At 53.6% G+C, this 15,092-nt stretch overlaps 1 protein-coding gene across 2 annotated transcripts in view; it reads right to left on the bottom strand.

The window, feature by feature from the left end:
• The window catches only part of SAMD4A (sterile alpha motif domain containing 4A), a 71,683-nt gene that overhangs the window by 5,687 nt on the left and 50,904 nt on the right, over positions 1 to 15,092 (bottom strand). The window contains exons 3-7 of one of the 2 annotated variants that reach the window (XM_032189001.1): positions 8,294 to 8,557; positions 4,274 to 4,383; positions 3,522 to 3,608; positions 1,644 to 1,938; positions 732 to 817 (exon numbers count right to left, since the gene is read on the bottom strand). In XM_032189001.1, the coding sequence (XP_032044892.1) occupies positions 732 to 817; positions 1,644 to 1,938; positions 3,522 to 3,608; positions 4,274 to 4,383; positions 8,294 to 8,557 (842 nt within the window). The remainder of the gene's footprint in view (positions 1 to 731; positions 818 to 1,643; positions 1,939 to 3,521; positions 3,609 to 4,273; positions 4,384 to 8,293; positions 8,558 to 15,092) is intronic. The other variant, XM_032189002.1, reaches the window with a different exon arrangement.

Genomic DNA, 15,092 nt, shown 5'->3' with positions numbered 1-15,092 from the left:
GCGGGTCCAGAAGCAAACCCTGGCCTCCCTCGGGGATTTACCCATCTCAGGACAAAGCTGCCACCCCCCTGGGCAGAGCAGGGCGTCCCCAAAACCCCCACTGTGTCCCCTCCCCATACTACCCCCGCATTGGACCCTGTTCCCATCTCTTTCTTGGGGCCAGGCTCTGCTCCTGACCCCAACACCCCCGGGGGGGGTCACATAGGGCGAGCCCCAAACCCTCGGGGCTCCCAGTAAAAGGTCACCCAGGCAGGGGACGGGACGGATCCGTCCCAAAACGGCCGCTGCTGCAGGCTGGTGGTGTGGGTTACGGGGGCACCCACGTGCCCGCCGCCGCTAACTTTAGACACCTCCGCGCCGCCAGCGCAGGGGAGCAGAGGTCTCCGGAGGACAGCCTGCAGGCTAATTAGCACCTGGCTTGATTGCTCCGAGCCCACGGGGTGGCTGTGCCCGAGCTGTCCCCTTCCACAGCCCCACACAGCTGTCTAAAAAGTCTCGGCACCGTTTCCAGGCCCTGATGCTCTCCAAAAAGCAAATAAGCTGCAGCACCATGCGCTCGCCCCTCCATCTCCTTGCCCCTGCAAAGCACCAGGAAAACCATCCCCGTGGGGGTGTCCCCTGCTCTTCCACTCTGTCTTATGTGTTAGAAACCAGAGTGTTTCCATCAACAGGGACTTTGGGAACGGTTTCGGAGCGGTGAGAAGAGTTTGGTAGGATGTGCTGCCACTCACCTCGTGAATTAGACACTTGTCTATGAGCTGTAAATAGGAGCTTATGTTCTCTTCATCGGGTCGGGAAACTAAAAGCTGTGTGCATACTGCAAGAAAGAGAGGAGAGAAATGGTAACGGGGCTACTGAGCTGGGAGCAGGGCTTCAGATGCTCCATTTCCCTTCATCAATGAGAAAAAAAATGCCCGTCCCCAATTCCTGCCGTGCCGTCCTATCTTTAGGGCCAGATTTTGTTCTCAGTTACGCTGGTGAATGTCCAGACGGGCACCTTCTAAGTCCCCAAAATTAGACCCGGGCAAGCCAGGAGCGCAGGCCCTGCCTGCCTTCCCCTCTCCCCATGACGACATGCGAAAGGCAGCGTCAGCAAGAAGATCTCCTGCTCCCAAAAGCTGCCCCCGCTGCGAACGGGCTCCCAGGGGTGACAGCAGGATTTCAACCTCTTTCTGAGTGCATGCTGTAAAAGCAAGCGCAGAGGAATCCCCTGGGAAATTTTACACCAAGTTCCTAGATAGAAAACGTGTTTTTTTTGCAGAAAGGGCCTGAAGCAGGGACAGGGCTGGGGTTTCCTTTGAATTCCTACAATTTCTTTCTGTTCCCAGTCTCCCGTGTGAGCCTGTGGATGCTCCCCGTCCCCCTCACCTCTGTGCAACCAGCACCAACACCTCAGATGGCACCGAGGGGAGGTAGGACACGTCTGAGACCTCACAAACCTGCTACAACAGCCCTGTGTATGGCACACGATGCTGCTCCCCACCTCACATGTGTTAAGCCCAACATGATGCCCTGCACCCTACACCCGGCGTGGAACAGCACCTGTGCATTTTGGTGTCCTGCATCCAAACCGGGGCTTAAAAAGGATCTCGGACCCAGCTTTTCTGCACTCAGGACGCCCAAAAAACCCCGCACCCACTCACCTTTCCCCATCACTCTGGTGAACTGGCCGGGCAGGTCGCCTTCGGGCAAAGGGGCCCCCCCCGACTCGCCCTCACAGCCCGGCAAGTGGTGCTGTTGCATGCCCCCCGTGGCAGAGTCCTTGCAGTCGGAGCCTTGGCTGTCCGAGCCCAGCAGGGACGGGGGGTGATGCGAGTCCGCGTCCCGGCCGTGCTCCTCCGGGCTCGAGGTTTGGGAACAGTAGGCTTTGATGGGGGTGAGGATCATTTGGTGTAGTTCCTGCAGCGGGACGCGCAGGTTGCCGCCTTCCAGGATGTCCTGTGGATTCAAGAGAGGAGAAAAGGATTTGTAGTGGCAACGGGGCATCGGTTGAGAACCAGACCGGCACCATTCACCCCAGGAAAACCTCCTGTGAAGGCAGCTGTTATGGTGGATGTCCCCGTACACACTGGGCCAAACTGGGAGCACGGGTGCAGAGGTGGGAGAAGGTCAACGGGAGCTGGGTGGGATGTGGTCGGAGACAGAAACGGAGACCAAAATGCTGCAGGCGAAGTCCCTGTAGGAAAAGCGTTCAGCTTGGAGATACTGGGATCCCCTTCTCCCAAAGACCTGGAGTCAATCTGTTGGGCACTGCTTTCTGGGGAAAATTCCTGCTATGCTAACCAGCGGGGAGGGGTGGGGCGGCTCTTTCCAAGAAAGCAGCGATCTTTAGCAGCAAGACACTGCCCAAAAAAAAATCAAGTCACACACATGCTCTTGTTTAGCCTCAAAAAAAAAAAGAAGGAAAAAAAAATTGGATAGGAAGCCTGGAAAAACAGAGACGTATCCTCCCAAATACAGCGGGAGCTCACTGGCGGTGCTGAACCCCAGCCCAGCGTGGTACGGGGAAAACCCCCAGCCCAAATTCCCCCTGTGAGCACCCCAAAAGCAGCCCCTGGCACTTCTCTCCCTTGTCCTGCCGTGTGTGTGGCTGGCTGGGCCAGCTGGATGGGGCTGGTGCTCCCGCAGCACGACGGGCAATCAATACCATATTTCAAAACCGAGGCGGAGAATTAGGAGAAGAGGCTGTGCAACTGCCTGGAAAACACATCACCGAGGCGAGCTCAATCCAGTGGGCTGTCTCTCTCTCTCGGATTTGATAGTTATTATTAATATACGGGGGTAAATACGGCTTTACCAGCTCCTGCGATACCGAGCACAGTCCCATGTTATAAATAAATAGTGAAGCAGTGAGCTAACGAAAACACCAATAAATAGCAACACACCACAGAAGTATTTAAAAGCCCCTAGTGGGAGGCTGTGCGAGTTGCTGTTTGAGGATGGTGCAATTAAATATAATATAATATCGCAATAATAAATAGCGAGAGGCCAAGCGAGCTGCTCCCAGCAGGTCTGCTGTGCCGGCGCTCCTCTGCTTGACAAAAGCTGAGCGGACAAAGAAATTTCTCTTTGTTCTCCTTGGAAATTCAAAGTGCTGTCCAGGCACCGTGACACATGTTGGATGGTGCCCTCTGTCACCTGGGGTTCGGGTGTTTTTGAGCAGCTGGGGGCACGACTGCTCCTTTCCTCCCAAAATACAGAGGAAAAGGCGAGGCAGGCTGGCGGTCGCAGCTGGTAAGGCGGTAGCTGGGCTTGTGGCAGAGCTGCAGAGAACATCCATCACAGCTCCGTGAGTGCAGGAGACAGATTAGAGCCCGCTCTACAAAACGCAGCCCCCAGAAAAACCTGCATCTGGTACGGAATCGATGGGAGACAGCGCTCAGATATGGGCAAGGCAACCACAGGTTTCTGCACAAAGGTCCCAGCAACGAGTGTGAGCAGGGAGTGCTGCACCCCAGCTAATCCGTGGCTATCGTTGCAATCAGAAAATTGGAAATATAAAAGCTGCTGTGATTACTTACCCTTTCTAAAGACTTGAGCAGGTTTTGTCTTTCTTTTAGCTTTTGGATACTGATGACTATTTTGTGTCTTGCGCCTTTGGTAACGTTCTGCAAAAGCAGCAGAGAGCCTGGCATTAACACCTCCACGGGACAGCTGCATCAACCCAAAGCCCTTCTCCCCGCAGTGGAAGGGGCTGCTACAAATTAATCCAATCCCTGATTTGCAGGGGGCATGGAAAATCACTTAGAAATTTGCTAGAGGTGCAGATTTCCAGCTAGCCCCTTCCCTGGTACATCTCAAACAGTGAGAGCAAAGGCCTTGAGCAGACCTCTTTATCCCAAGGATAGCACAGGGGTAAATGTGAGGAAGGGGACGTTTTCAAAGGTTAACAAGGAAACCAGCCATCAATGTCCCGCTGACTTCACTGGGATCTAGGTACTGAAGACCCTAGAAATGCTCAGACTTGGTTTATCCCAATCAGACTTGGTTAATCCCAACCAGATGAATCCCCAAGTGCAGCTCCAGCAGCTTGGAGGAGGATGGTAATTTCACCCCCGGACTGCAGTCAGAAGTCCTGGACGTGGCCTTTTCCAGGTACAACGCCCTTTTTTCACCCTCCCAAGGCTCATTTTTCCTTTTTCTGGTTGCTCCCCAGCCATTAGCGGGCTAAACACCTTCCAGGCAAAGCCACAAGAGGTGCCCAAGGTGAGCGTCGTGGTCCCGGGAGCGACAGAAGGGCCCCTGATGGCTTTAGGACCGACAGCAGACGTACCTGTGCCTCCAGCTGGCATTCGGTGAGGGCCATCATCTCCTCGTACGTCATCTGCGAGAAGAGCGCCGCGTACTTGTGCAGCCGGAGACTCTTCAGCCAGGCTGGAACATCTGCAGCACAAGGACAAGAGGAGAGCTCCCTTTTAGTTCACGCTCGGTGACGCACGGTAATGACAGGAGGAGTCTATCAGGGGCTGGGTTCCCCGTGCCCTCTGCTATCCTAGAGTCGTTACGGTTGGAAAAGACCTCCAAGAGCACCTGGAACAACCATTCCCCATCACCAGTGTCACCCACTAGACCTTGTAGCACCACAAGTGCCGCATCCAACCTTCAGGCACCTTTACTGAACCTCGCGGGACCCTTCAGAGATGAACTGCTGTGGATACTGCTGGCTGAGAGGACCACCAACTGGATGAGGAGATGTCCTCAGAGGTTGGGTTTTAGCCCCCTGGCTCTTGAAACCTCTCCGATCCAAGCACTATTGCTTAAACCACGATAAAACCACCGAAATCTGCTGCGGCCAAGCATCCCGCCGAGCTTGGTGGACCTACCGCTATACACCGAGCCCCCTTTATCACCAGGGGTTGTCTCAAAACGACTTCAAAACCTGTCCGAAAGCTGGCTTGGCCACCTTGAAGCCACCACCACCCTGCTGCAGACGGCGCGAGCTCGTGTCAGGAACACGGGAGCCGCAGGAGCGACCGGCGGGGCTGAGCCTGGGATGAGCAAAGGGCTGCGCTGCCGACGGCGGGCATTGATTTATGGCGTGAGGGAAGCTGCTATGTGCTGAAAATTTAAACAGCCGCTTAAAGAGAAATAAAGAGGGTTTCATTCTACTTTTGGGCGTGGAGAAATGGATGGGTTGTCAAAAGGCGGCGCAACTCGCTTCGGGAGCTCCAGCCAGCCGGCAGCTACGCTGGGTCTCGCAGGCTTGGGGGACCCGTGAACACCCCCAAGGGATGCACCCAACGCCTGGTGATGCTTTTGTTCTGCAGCCTAAAGGCTTCAAATGCTCTGGTAAATTGGGACCCGCTTCGTTTAGCACCAGAACCTGACAACAGCCCCGTCACAGCCTAGCCCAAGCACTCTGCTGGCATCCCCGGCAGTCCCCTTCTCTGTTAGTCCTTGTCCCCTGCCTTTTGCTCCTATTCTGTCCCCGACACAGGTTGGTATTCGTGTTTCAATGAAATTCCTCAAATACTGTGTTTGAAGGAGACCAGCCCCACACCAAACACGAGGCGTAGCAGTTGCCGAGCACAGACAAGCTCAAGAATGCCACTTCCCAAAAGTCCCAACGTGTAACCAGCCCCAAACCAACCATCAAAAGCTTCAAACCAATTTCTGCATTAAAAGTATAAAGAGAAAGCCCCCTTCCCAGTGCAGGTGGGGAGAGCAGGGACTGAATCTCAACTTCATTTTATGGAAAACGTGCTGTTACAGTGATGACATTAAAAGCCTGCCCGTTCCTCTGTCCCCTGGGGACATTTGGCACACGTTTGTGTCAATGGGAAGCCCAACTAGACACTGTCAGGAGAAAGAAGCAACCTCACACACACATAAACCCAGCAGAAAATTCCCCTTTTACAGAGAAGAGGCAACCAGGAGGCTGTTCAAGGTGATTTCATGGTCCTTGGGAAGTCCAACTTCCCAACGATCCCCATGGAGCACTGAGCCAGCCGTCCACGCACGGAGCTCCTCTTTAATCACCAATTACCAGGACCTAATTGCTCAGGCATGGCACGAGTGCCAGAAACTCCAGGCCTGAGGCGAGCTTGACCAGCACACACATATCTGGGTGCTGGCATGGAAATCTGGAAGGAATTTCAAAGGATTCATCCTGCAGCCAACACATACACGGGTGCCTTCCGAAGTGTCCTTACAGCATCCCACAGTCCAGCCCATTTTGAGTCTGATATGTATGGTACAACCCCCCAGCTCTACCCAAACTCTCCCCCCGCTGTGCCCCTAGATGTGCCTGGGAAGGAACGGCTGGATGGATGGACAGACACCGCGGGTCCCCATCCCAAACGGTCATCCCAGAGGGTCACCAGGCACCGAGGGGGACCCGGAGGTCCCGTGGTCTTGCCTCGCTGCAGCAAGTGGAGAAACCACGTGGAAAAAGCCCAAGCTCGGGGAAGGTGCAGCCGAGATGAAACCAGGCGGCGAGAGCCTGCAGGCGGCTTGGGGAGACGTGGCTGCAATTCAGAAGGAACTTGGCACACCCGGAAAGCGGTCTGGATGAAATAAGACGCAATCCAATAAAAATGCACGGAGCTGTGCATTGATGCAGGAACAATAACCGGCACAAGCTGAGGGCAGGGAACGGGCAGTACTTTGTGCTGGGGAAGATCTGGGGATACGGGGGGTCAGCCGCGGCCAGCGGTGTTGTGTTATTTGAGAACGATGAAGCTGCACAGCAACGGCAGCCCGGTCTGTATGGCAACCCGCTCTTCCCTGCTCAGCCCTGATACCCGGGTCCAGTTTTGGGCAGCAGCGCCTTCAAAAAGATACAGGCTTGGTGGGGGGAAAAAGGAGAGAAGCGAGAACGACCCCGAGTTTAGCAAATAACCATCTGGGGACGAACTGGATTGGTTCGGTCTGAAGGAAAAGCAGCCGAGGGGAGACGACACGCCAGTCTTCAGGCACGAAAGCAGAGGCTGGAGACATCTGTTTCATATGTCCCCGGGGAGCAGGACAAAAGCAGAGCGGCTGGCTCAGCGCGGGGGGAATCGAGCGGTGGCAAGCAGTGGCAAGGAGGGGACAGGAGGCCAGGCTGGGGCAGGAGGGCTCCCTGGGCAACGGAGCCTTTGGGTGTCCCATTTGGTTCTCCCAAGGAAATGGGGTGGATTTGGCCCCGAATAGGTTAGGATGTGGGGGTTTGTTACGTTTTTTTGGGAAATTTCTGCCCACCCTGGTCCTGGCACTGTGGTTTTGCATCATCCAGAGCCAAGCGCAGCGCGGTCTCTTCCCCAGCTTCCCCAGCAGAAACCTGGAGGAAGGCCACGTGAAGCAGACCCCTCCGTGCCGTGCTCTCCTGACGATGCTCTCCCCTGATGACAAGCTCGTTAGCGAGCAGAGCCCATTAGAAAACTCTCCCCTCACACCCACAGCCCGCGGCCGCTGCCCCAAGGCTACGTCCTGGTGCAAAGCCCAAGCAGGCAGAGGGCTCAGCGCCAAGCATCTGCCTCGCAGGGCAAACCGAGGTGGTTTTCATGCATTTCTTCCATGCAAATCACACAGAGACAGCCAGGGCCAGCTCGAACACAGCTCCACGTCAGGGAGACCCACACATACCCGGATTTGTCTGATTTTGAGTAAAATCAGCCCTCGTGGCTATTAAAAAAATATCAGATTTCCTTATCACTGGGCTTCACGTGATGGAGTTGCTTGGCATTAATAAAAAGCAACAGCCTCTGCTGGCGCAGTGCTGTGCCACACACCTGACAGCAGTGGTTTAAACGTGTCTCTGGTCTCAAGTTTGCTCTCCCTCCAGGACTGCAGCGCTGGGGGGTTTCGTTTCTGCCTTATTTGCTACCGGGATGACAAAGCTTTATTGCTAAAAGTCGCGCTGAAAAGCAAGCATGAGGGGGGAAAACAACTGAAAGATGCAGGGTAAATTCAGTCCAAACAAGCGTCCCGAGCCAAAGCTTCCCCAAATACTTGGTGGGTTCCTAGTCACACCAAACACCACAATGATAAATCGCCCGTGCGTTTGCTAAACTTAACCGTTTTTCACTGTAATTAAAGAAAAAAAAAGAGGAAGAGAGCACCGCTCACAGCTACAATCCACAGGCTACGGAGAAAAATCAGCTTTTTGGGGAGGGAACACGCACCTCGAGAAGAAAACCTAACTCATCACCCTACAGGACGGTGGCGAGACCAACCTTGTCCCTGAGGCTCCAACCACGACCAGAGCCCGCGTTCCCCAAAACGGCCCCAAAGGGCCCAAAACGTCCAAGCCTCGGTCCTGGGGCCAGGCGGGGGCAAGGAGGGGGGGGGAGGCATCTCATTTGTCACTCACCTTTCATACCACTCCCTTCCTCCTGGAATGTGTTACGAGCGGAAGGCTGATCTTCTAAATGTTCACTCCCACCACTTCCCGAAGAGGCTACACTGCTTTGTGGAGACAGGGGGGCATGATCGGAAGGGATGCACTGGGGTCCTCTAGCTCGTAAGTCCTCATGAGACATCCATCCATGTCCTAGAGGCTGGTTTGGCACATTCATGGGTGGGGTAAGGGACACAGAGCGTTTCAAAGGGCTGTGGTGTGTCTGGCCTGAGAGAACTGAAAAAAAATAAAATCAAACAGGTTATTCCCCCCTCGCGGCCCTCGGGATGCAGCAGAGTCCCCTGAAAAAATAATGATAATAATAAGAATAATAATTAAAAAAAAAAAATCAAAATGCGTGGTGGCTCGGCACGGTGCTGAGGGTTTCACGGTGCCCAGGGCTACTCGGATCCTATCCTGAGCTCTCTCTTGGCCTCCTGGGATGGAAAGGGGACGGGGGGATCTGCGAGAGGATGGGGTTACCCGAGCTTGCTGGGGTTGCTTAAGGAAGGGCGTTGTGTGGATTTCTCCCTAGCAAAAAAAAATATAGGGGCTGATGGGCTGACATCTGTCTTGCAGGGAAGCTGCAGATGTGATTTCGGGGGGAATGGGAATTTTCAAGCAGCTACACCAAGCTCATTAAGGTCCAGATAAAATCATCTGGACGTGTATCCTGCCCCAGAACCAAACCCTGCTGGGAAAGGCACAGAAATTCCCAGAACGGGGAAGCCACCACGAAGAGGCACGGGGGAAGCCTTTCTCTCCCAGTTAGGACTCGGCTTATGCCCTGAAGCACGAGCATTTCCTCATCCGCCTAAGGTAACCGAGGAGGTACTTATTATCCAAATAACTGCCTCAGCCTCTTTTGAGTCCTGTCGAGCTCCTGCACGCACTCGAGCTAGCGTCGGTAATGAGAGCATCCCCGCTCCTCAGCCCAGCAGGCGTGCTTTCATCTGCACGCTGCCTTTCAACCCTCCCGGAGAAGCAAACTGCAAAGCCACGGTACAAACACGGCAAAGAGGGGCGTCTGAGTCCCTCCAGAAGCCTCTTTGGAAGGCTTTGTATTTCTTTTTCCTCCCATTTTTCATGCACGCGCGCGTTTCCCGGCTGAGCTTTTAATACCACCAAGTTCGACTTGTTTTTAACAAATAATTTTGACAAGGCTAGGGAAAGAGCAATGCACGCACTCCTGCCACTTCAAGCTATTTCTTGAGAAAGGATTTACAACAGGTAGGTATTTACTTGCCTCTCAGTCAAGTAGACGAGTATGTCTTAAGGCATTTTAAACTACCATCAAAACAAAATCTTAGATTTTCTGCCGTTTCTTGGTAGAAACGTTCCCCTTTGAGTATATTTTTAAATACAATCTTTGCTGAATGGTCTGTGCTTCGCACTCCTCCATTTTTCACTGCTCCCTTTACGTACTGCATCATTCATTTCCAGTTATCTCCGCAAAGATTTGGACAGCCTTTTCTTTGCTCTGGTCCTCAACAGGAGTAATGCAAGCTATTTAGAGAAAAAGATGGCTATGGATGAATTAGTTATTTCCTGTGAATGAAAAATACAGGAGAAGTTCGGTCTGTTGGCATAGCAAAATTCAGATCCCATCGTTCACAAAGTCATTAAGTGCAGTTAATGCCTTTCGATGTACAGATTTAGGATAGGAAACGCTTATTTAATGCTTTACTGCAGTTGCACTCAATGAAATCAGACTTCCTGGGAGCTGTTCCCGGATAAACGAGACCAAAAAATCCCTGGATTTGGTCATTGCTTCGCTGTGCTGCTGGGATGGCACGAGCGGCCGAATGAAGGATCAGCTTTCTGAATGAAGGAGCATTGGGAAACGTCACCCAGCTGCACATTTAGTGAGAAAATCTGCTGAAAGTCTGCCAAATGATCACTTTGGGGCAAGAGCCAGGGCTTGCTGCCTGCTGGGACAGCAGGGACAGGTCCTGAAACCCACGCCGCTTCGCATGGAGCCGAGGTGCTGCTGCTGTTTGCAGCGTGCCCAGGTGTAGATGTGCAGTTTGCATCAGAATGGCTACCAAAAAATACCTTGTGCTGCTCCGTTACAAGAGATTCACGTCTAGAGATTCGAGCAGATCTGCAGAACGACACCGATGTCTCAAAATTAGCAGCCGCAAGCTTCACCACACGGAAGAAACGAAAAAGGAGAATTTTTGGCCCAGGGAAATCCGAGGGCACAGGGTGTTAAAACAACCTTTCAGCCCATATGGGACTGCAGCGAAAACTGTTCAATTTTTCCTTCAAAACCGATTTCCTTACACCTGTACAAAACCTCGGGGAAACGCATCATTCTTGTTGTTTTTCCCCCAAAAGCGCCGATGTGAAGCGCCTCCCTAACCACCTCGTTCCGCTGCCAGGAGCGCAGCAAAACCTCTCTGCGGGCTCGGCTCGTTATTTCCTAACACAAATGAGTCTTGGTGGAAAACTGGCAGCCAGGTGTAACGTGCCGCAGAACTGAAGCCAGGTTTCAATTCCCAGCTAATGCCCGGGGGGGGTGGAAAACACCATCAAAGCCATCCCCGCTGCCCAAAAGCGTAATGAAAACGAGCAGGTAGCTCGTTTACGAAAGGAGGGGAGAGGAAAAAAAAAAAAACCCAGAGCTCGTTTGCTTTTATTAGGCACCTGTAAAAAGCAGCCGGTGCCGCACGCAGCTGATGGATGAGGCTGAAACCCTGCAGATTCCTGCAACGTCTCCATCGCTCCTGCTTCTCTCCCCTCCAGGCACGTACCACGAATGTTGCGCAGCAGGAAGGGCTGATGCTAAAGAAATTGTTCCCTTTCCATTCAGCAACGACAGAAATGTCCTGCAGAAGCCTCCTGGGAGAAAAGGATGTCAGTGAGGACCTAGAATTGTTTTCAGAGCAGCGTTAAGTTTCCTAAAGTTGCGGCGTTTCCTGCCGGGAAAAGAGATATATTTAAGGTTTTCTTGGACGAGATATTTCAGCACTGACAGCTCAGCTGGGAGGGCAAACACCGCAGCTCCTGGCTTTGTGGTGGCGCTCCAAAAGTAGCACTGGCACAGGGCCCTGGAGATGTCACGTCGCCCTCCCAGGGGAAAAAAAGATCTAGCATTAAAAAAATGTTAAAAAATGGGGGGGAAATATGGGATGAAAACGGTAAATGAGCTGAAAAGCATCACCGGTGCTGGGCACTGGAGCTGCATCATCCCTGCTGTGCCCAGGGGCACCCAGCCACACCACCCCAAATTCTTGCGGGAGAAATTCTGGATGAGGAAATATCCGTGCCCTTTGGGTGAAGGAGAGGTGCAGGAAATGGGCACGGGCAGCTGGGCACCACTGCCTACAGGCTCGCAGGACAGGAGCTGTGTGTGGGGTGGCTATGGGATCGCCCTCAGGACGTGTAGGGCTGCTCCATCGGCCCTGCATGACAGCTCTCACCCTGCTGCGCCTGCGCTGTCCTCGCCCCAACAAAACCTTCCAAACAAGAGGATGTTTTTGGCTTCAGTCCAGCCCGGATTCCTTCCTGAGCAGCAATACCCTTGCAAACTGCTGCTCGTCCATCTTCATTTTCCTTCCCCTAATTAGAAGCCGTTGTTGGCTGGTGGAGAAATAATGAACGCCGCAGGATGGTCAGGAACAATTAGAAATCACCCGGTGCAACCTGTAAGAATTAGTTCCACTTCTTTTTTTCTGAGATAACGTGAAGCCAGAGTCCGGCAGGCTGTATTTCACGAAGCCATGAGCAGGTTTTCTAACCCCCACTCAATTCACACAGCTTCCCAGCGATGAGGTAGGGGCAATTCCTCTGACGAGGATGCTACGGGCACAGAAAATCACCAGTGCTTTGAAAGCGCCCCGGCTGCTCTTGCTGCCATCAGCACCTGTGATGTACATTTTAGAATCTGACTTTTCAGTTGTGGTAAGAGAGCCTGGAGCCTGCAGGCGATGCTTTAAGGCAGTCACTTCCTAAACAAGCCAGGAGCGTGACACATGCTTGCTGCTCTGGACCGCTGCAGAGCACGGTGTCCCTGCCCCTTTATTGGCACCTTTACCAATCCTGCTGCTCGCACTCAATTTCTTTAAATAGCAGATGCAGCTAATGATCTTGAAAGTGTCAGCTCAGGGCAGTTCCTTCCCAGCTTTTGGAGCACTTTTTGGATGGTCCGGGGTGAAGCCAAGAGCTGAGCAGGGACAATTTGCTCCTTCAGCCTCTCACCTGAACAAATGCCCCATGCACGCTTCAGCAGCAGCAGAGACAAAGAGTGCCTGCTTCATTTTCTCCTGCTCTGTCAAAATACGAAGCTCTAATTTAAATATCAAGCTGATGTGTTCTTCCAGGGCATGACCAGCTTCCACGGTGCAGCCAGAGGAACTCGAGCTGCGAACAAAGAGAGGAAACGCGCCGAGGGGCGGCCGTGGGGCTGAGCCGGCACACGCGAGTGCTGCAGCCCTCGAGTGCATCCCGCTGGAGGGCTGCGAGGGTTTTTCCTGCCCGCTTGCATCCGCACTGGAAAATTCGAAGGATGTGCGAGCAGATCTGTGCAGAGCAGATCTGTGCAGAGTGGAAAACCCAGCTCACCGGAGCGCTTCCGCGATTTTCTGCCGTTTCTCACCCACCGGCGTGTTTGGTTGGAGCCCCGTGCCACTCACATTTGTTTCCTTCTGCCTTCGTTGACCCAAGAGAGCTGATAAATAAATCCGAAGCAGGGCACGACGAGTCCTACCTCCTCTTCTACATCACCACTGCACAGAGTGAATGTCCCACGAGAAGCAGCTCCACCTGGGGATCGCTGTGCTGCCCAGCCTGGCTCCTTCCACCCACTCCTAACAGCCCCTGCTCCACGTGGCAGCCCATTTTTGTGCAGATTGGCACCGCCTGCTTGCACCTCGACCCCAGTTCTGAATGTCCACGGGTGCTCAGGCCACGCCAGGCCGTGTTTCCCTGCAAAGAAAGCCCCCCTGGCCCACCCAAACGCACCCGAACTGCAGCCGGCCACAACCTGGCAGTCGCTGCTAAATAGATGTCCTCTGAGATCAGCCTGAGACGTGTGGCACCCTGGGGAAAAAAACGTAATAAATAGCCCGGAGCCAGCACGGAGAAATGCGAGGTGCTGCCGAGGCGCTCTTAGGTTTCCAAGCGAGCCAAGCTTCAAATTTCCAGGGGACAAAAATAAAGGGGTAGGGATGGAGCCAGGGTTACAAGCGAGCGCTCCCGAGCGCGGCCGGAGGAGGGATGTCAAGGATGCTGCGGATGCAGGAGAGATTTTGCTCTATCCCCGTGCCTCTCCAGGTAAAACCACCTTTATTTCAGCCCAAACACTGGCCAGGTAGAAGCCACCATGAGGGATTTAGAGAAACTCTGGGGCTGCAGGGTGTGGGATTGTTTCCCCTACAAACCAGGCTCCGTTCGGCCCCGGGCAGCTCCGGCTCTTGGGCAGCCGAGCCCGGGGTTTATTTTTTCTCTCTTCCTTTTTGAAGTGGTGTTGCCTATTTTGGTACACAAGGGCTAATTTCAAGAGTGTTTTTGTTCACCAAAGACCGCATGGAACAGCGTCAGACATTTGTGTTGTGGTTTCTCAGGGTTTCGGGCCAATTTCTCAGCCGGTGCCTCAGAAGGAAAAAGCCACCCAATTCCTGTAATTAGAGCAGAGGAATTGGGCTCTGCACTCAGACCTTCCTCCAAGCAGCGTGCGACAGCTGGAAGACACTTGCTTTCCCTCTGCCTGGTGTACCCGCTGCAAAATCTGGGTGAAAATGCTGCAAAATCTGGCTTTAAAAGAATAAAGATGCTGCAAAAATGCCTTTGGGGCAATACACCAAGCTGCTGGTGGGAGTGTTTCCTCCGAGAGCAGCCTCACACCTACCTGGCAATGCCTTTCACTGTCCCCAGAGGGTTCCTGACGCCCAGAGGACCTTTAAAACAGCCTCGCATCCCCGTGCATTTTACCAGTGCACAGCCCAACCAGAGGCTGGCAGAGCAGAATATTGTCCCTCTGTCACCGCTGAAAGAAAATAGTGCTGCGGGGTGCACATCCAGCTCCTTTGGAGATGAGTTTCTGGTTTTAGTCTAGGAAGGACTGCAAAGCTTGTCACGGTGCATCCCCAGACAGCGTCTGGTCGTGTACAACTCGCTTGCTGCTCTGCAGGTATCTGAAGCAGCAGCTCGACCCTGACCGATTTGCTGCATGAACGTGGATGTCCTTAATCCACCGAGGCTGGGCAGGGGCTGCCGTGCTCCTGCAACCCTCACGAAGCAGCCGACAGCTTCGGGTGGGTGCTCTCCTCCTGCCTGCTGCCACCCGGGTCGGGAAGCATCCCCCAAACAGCAGCCAAAAACCCCTCCCGTGCGCCTTAAGCAGAACTGAAGGGAGCGTTTTTCAACACGACGACCCTCGGACTCTTTCCTTTGTGTGTTTTTTTTCCCTTTCAGCTTTTGTGGCTGTGAATTTAGCTTCGTGCAGTGCCGGGTAAGCCTTTCCTTGCCTCTCAGCCACGGGCTGATATAAGCCATGGGTGCTAAGCGCAAGCTCTGTGCGTTAGGAGACAAACCAAAATATAAGCACAGCGCTGCCTGGAGCAGAGAAAAGAGGAAGAAGCCCGGACTGCCGAACACCACGTCATGCAAACTTTAAAAAGCAAACAAAAAAGACTTTTTAAAGCGCCGTTTCCTGCTCCAGAAGAGGACTGGACAGCGCAACAATACCCCGTTTGTTCGTGCCGCCGCCGCTCTTTTCGAGCGGTGCGTGCGGGGCCCCATCCAGCCAGGCTCGGCCGGGGAAGGGGAC

This window comes from Aythya fuligula, chromosome 5 (genome assembly GCF_009819795.1).
Source record: "Aythya fuligula isolate bAytFul2 chromosome 5, bAytFul2.pri, whole genome shotgun sequence".
Classification (NCBI taxonomy): Eukaryota; Metazoa; Chordata; class Aves; order Anseriformes; family Anatidae; genus Aythya; species Aythya fuligula.
The sequence above is the reverse complement of the archived record's forward strand: the minus strand, read 5'-3'. Positions and strand labels throughout refer to the sequence as shown.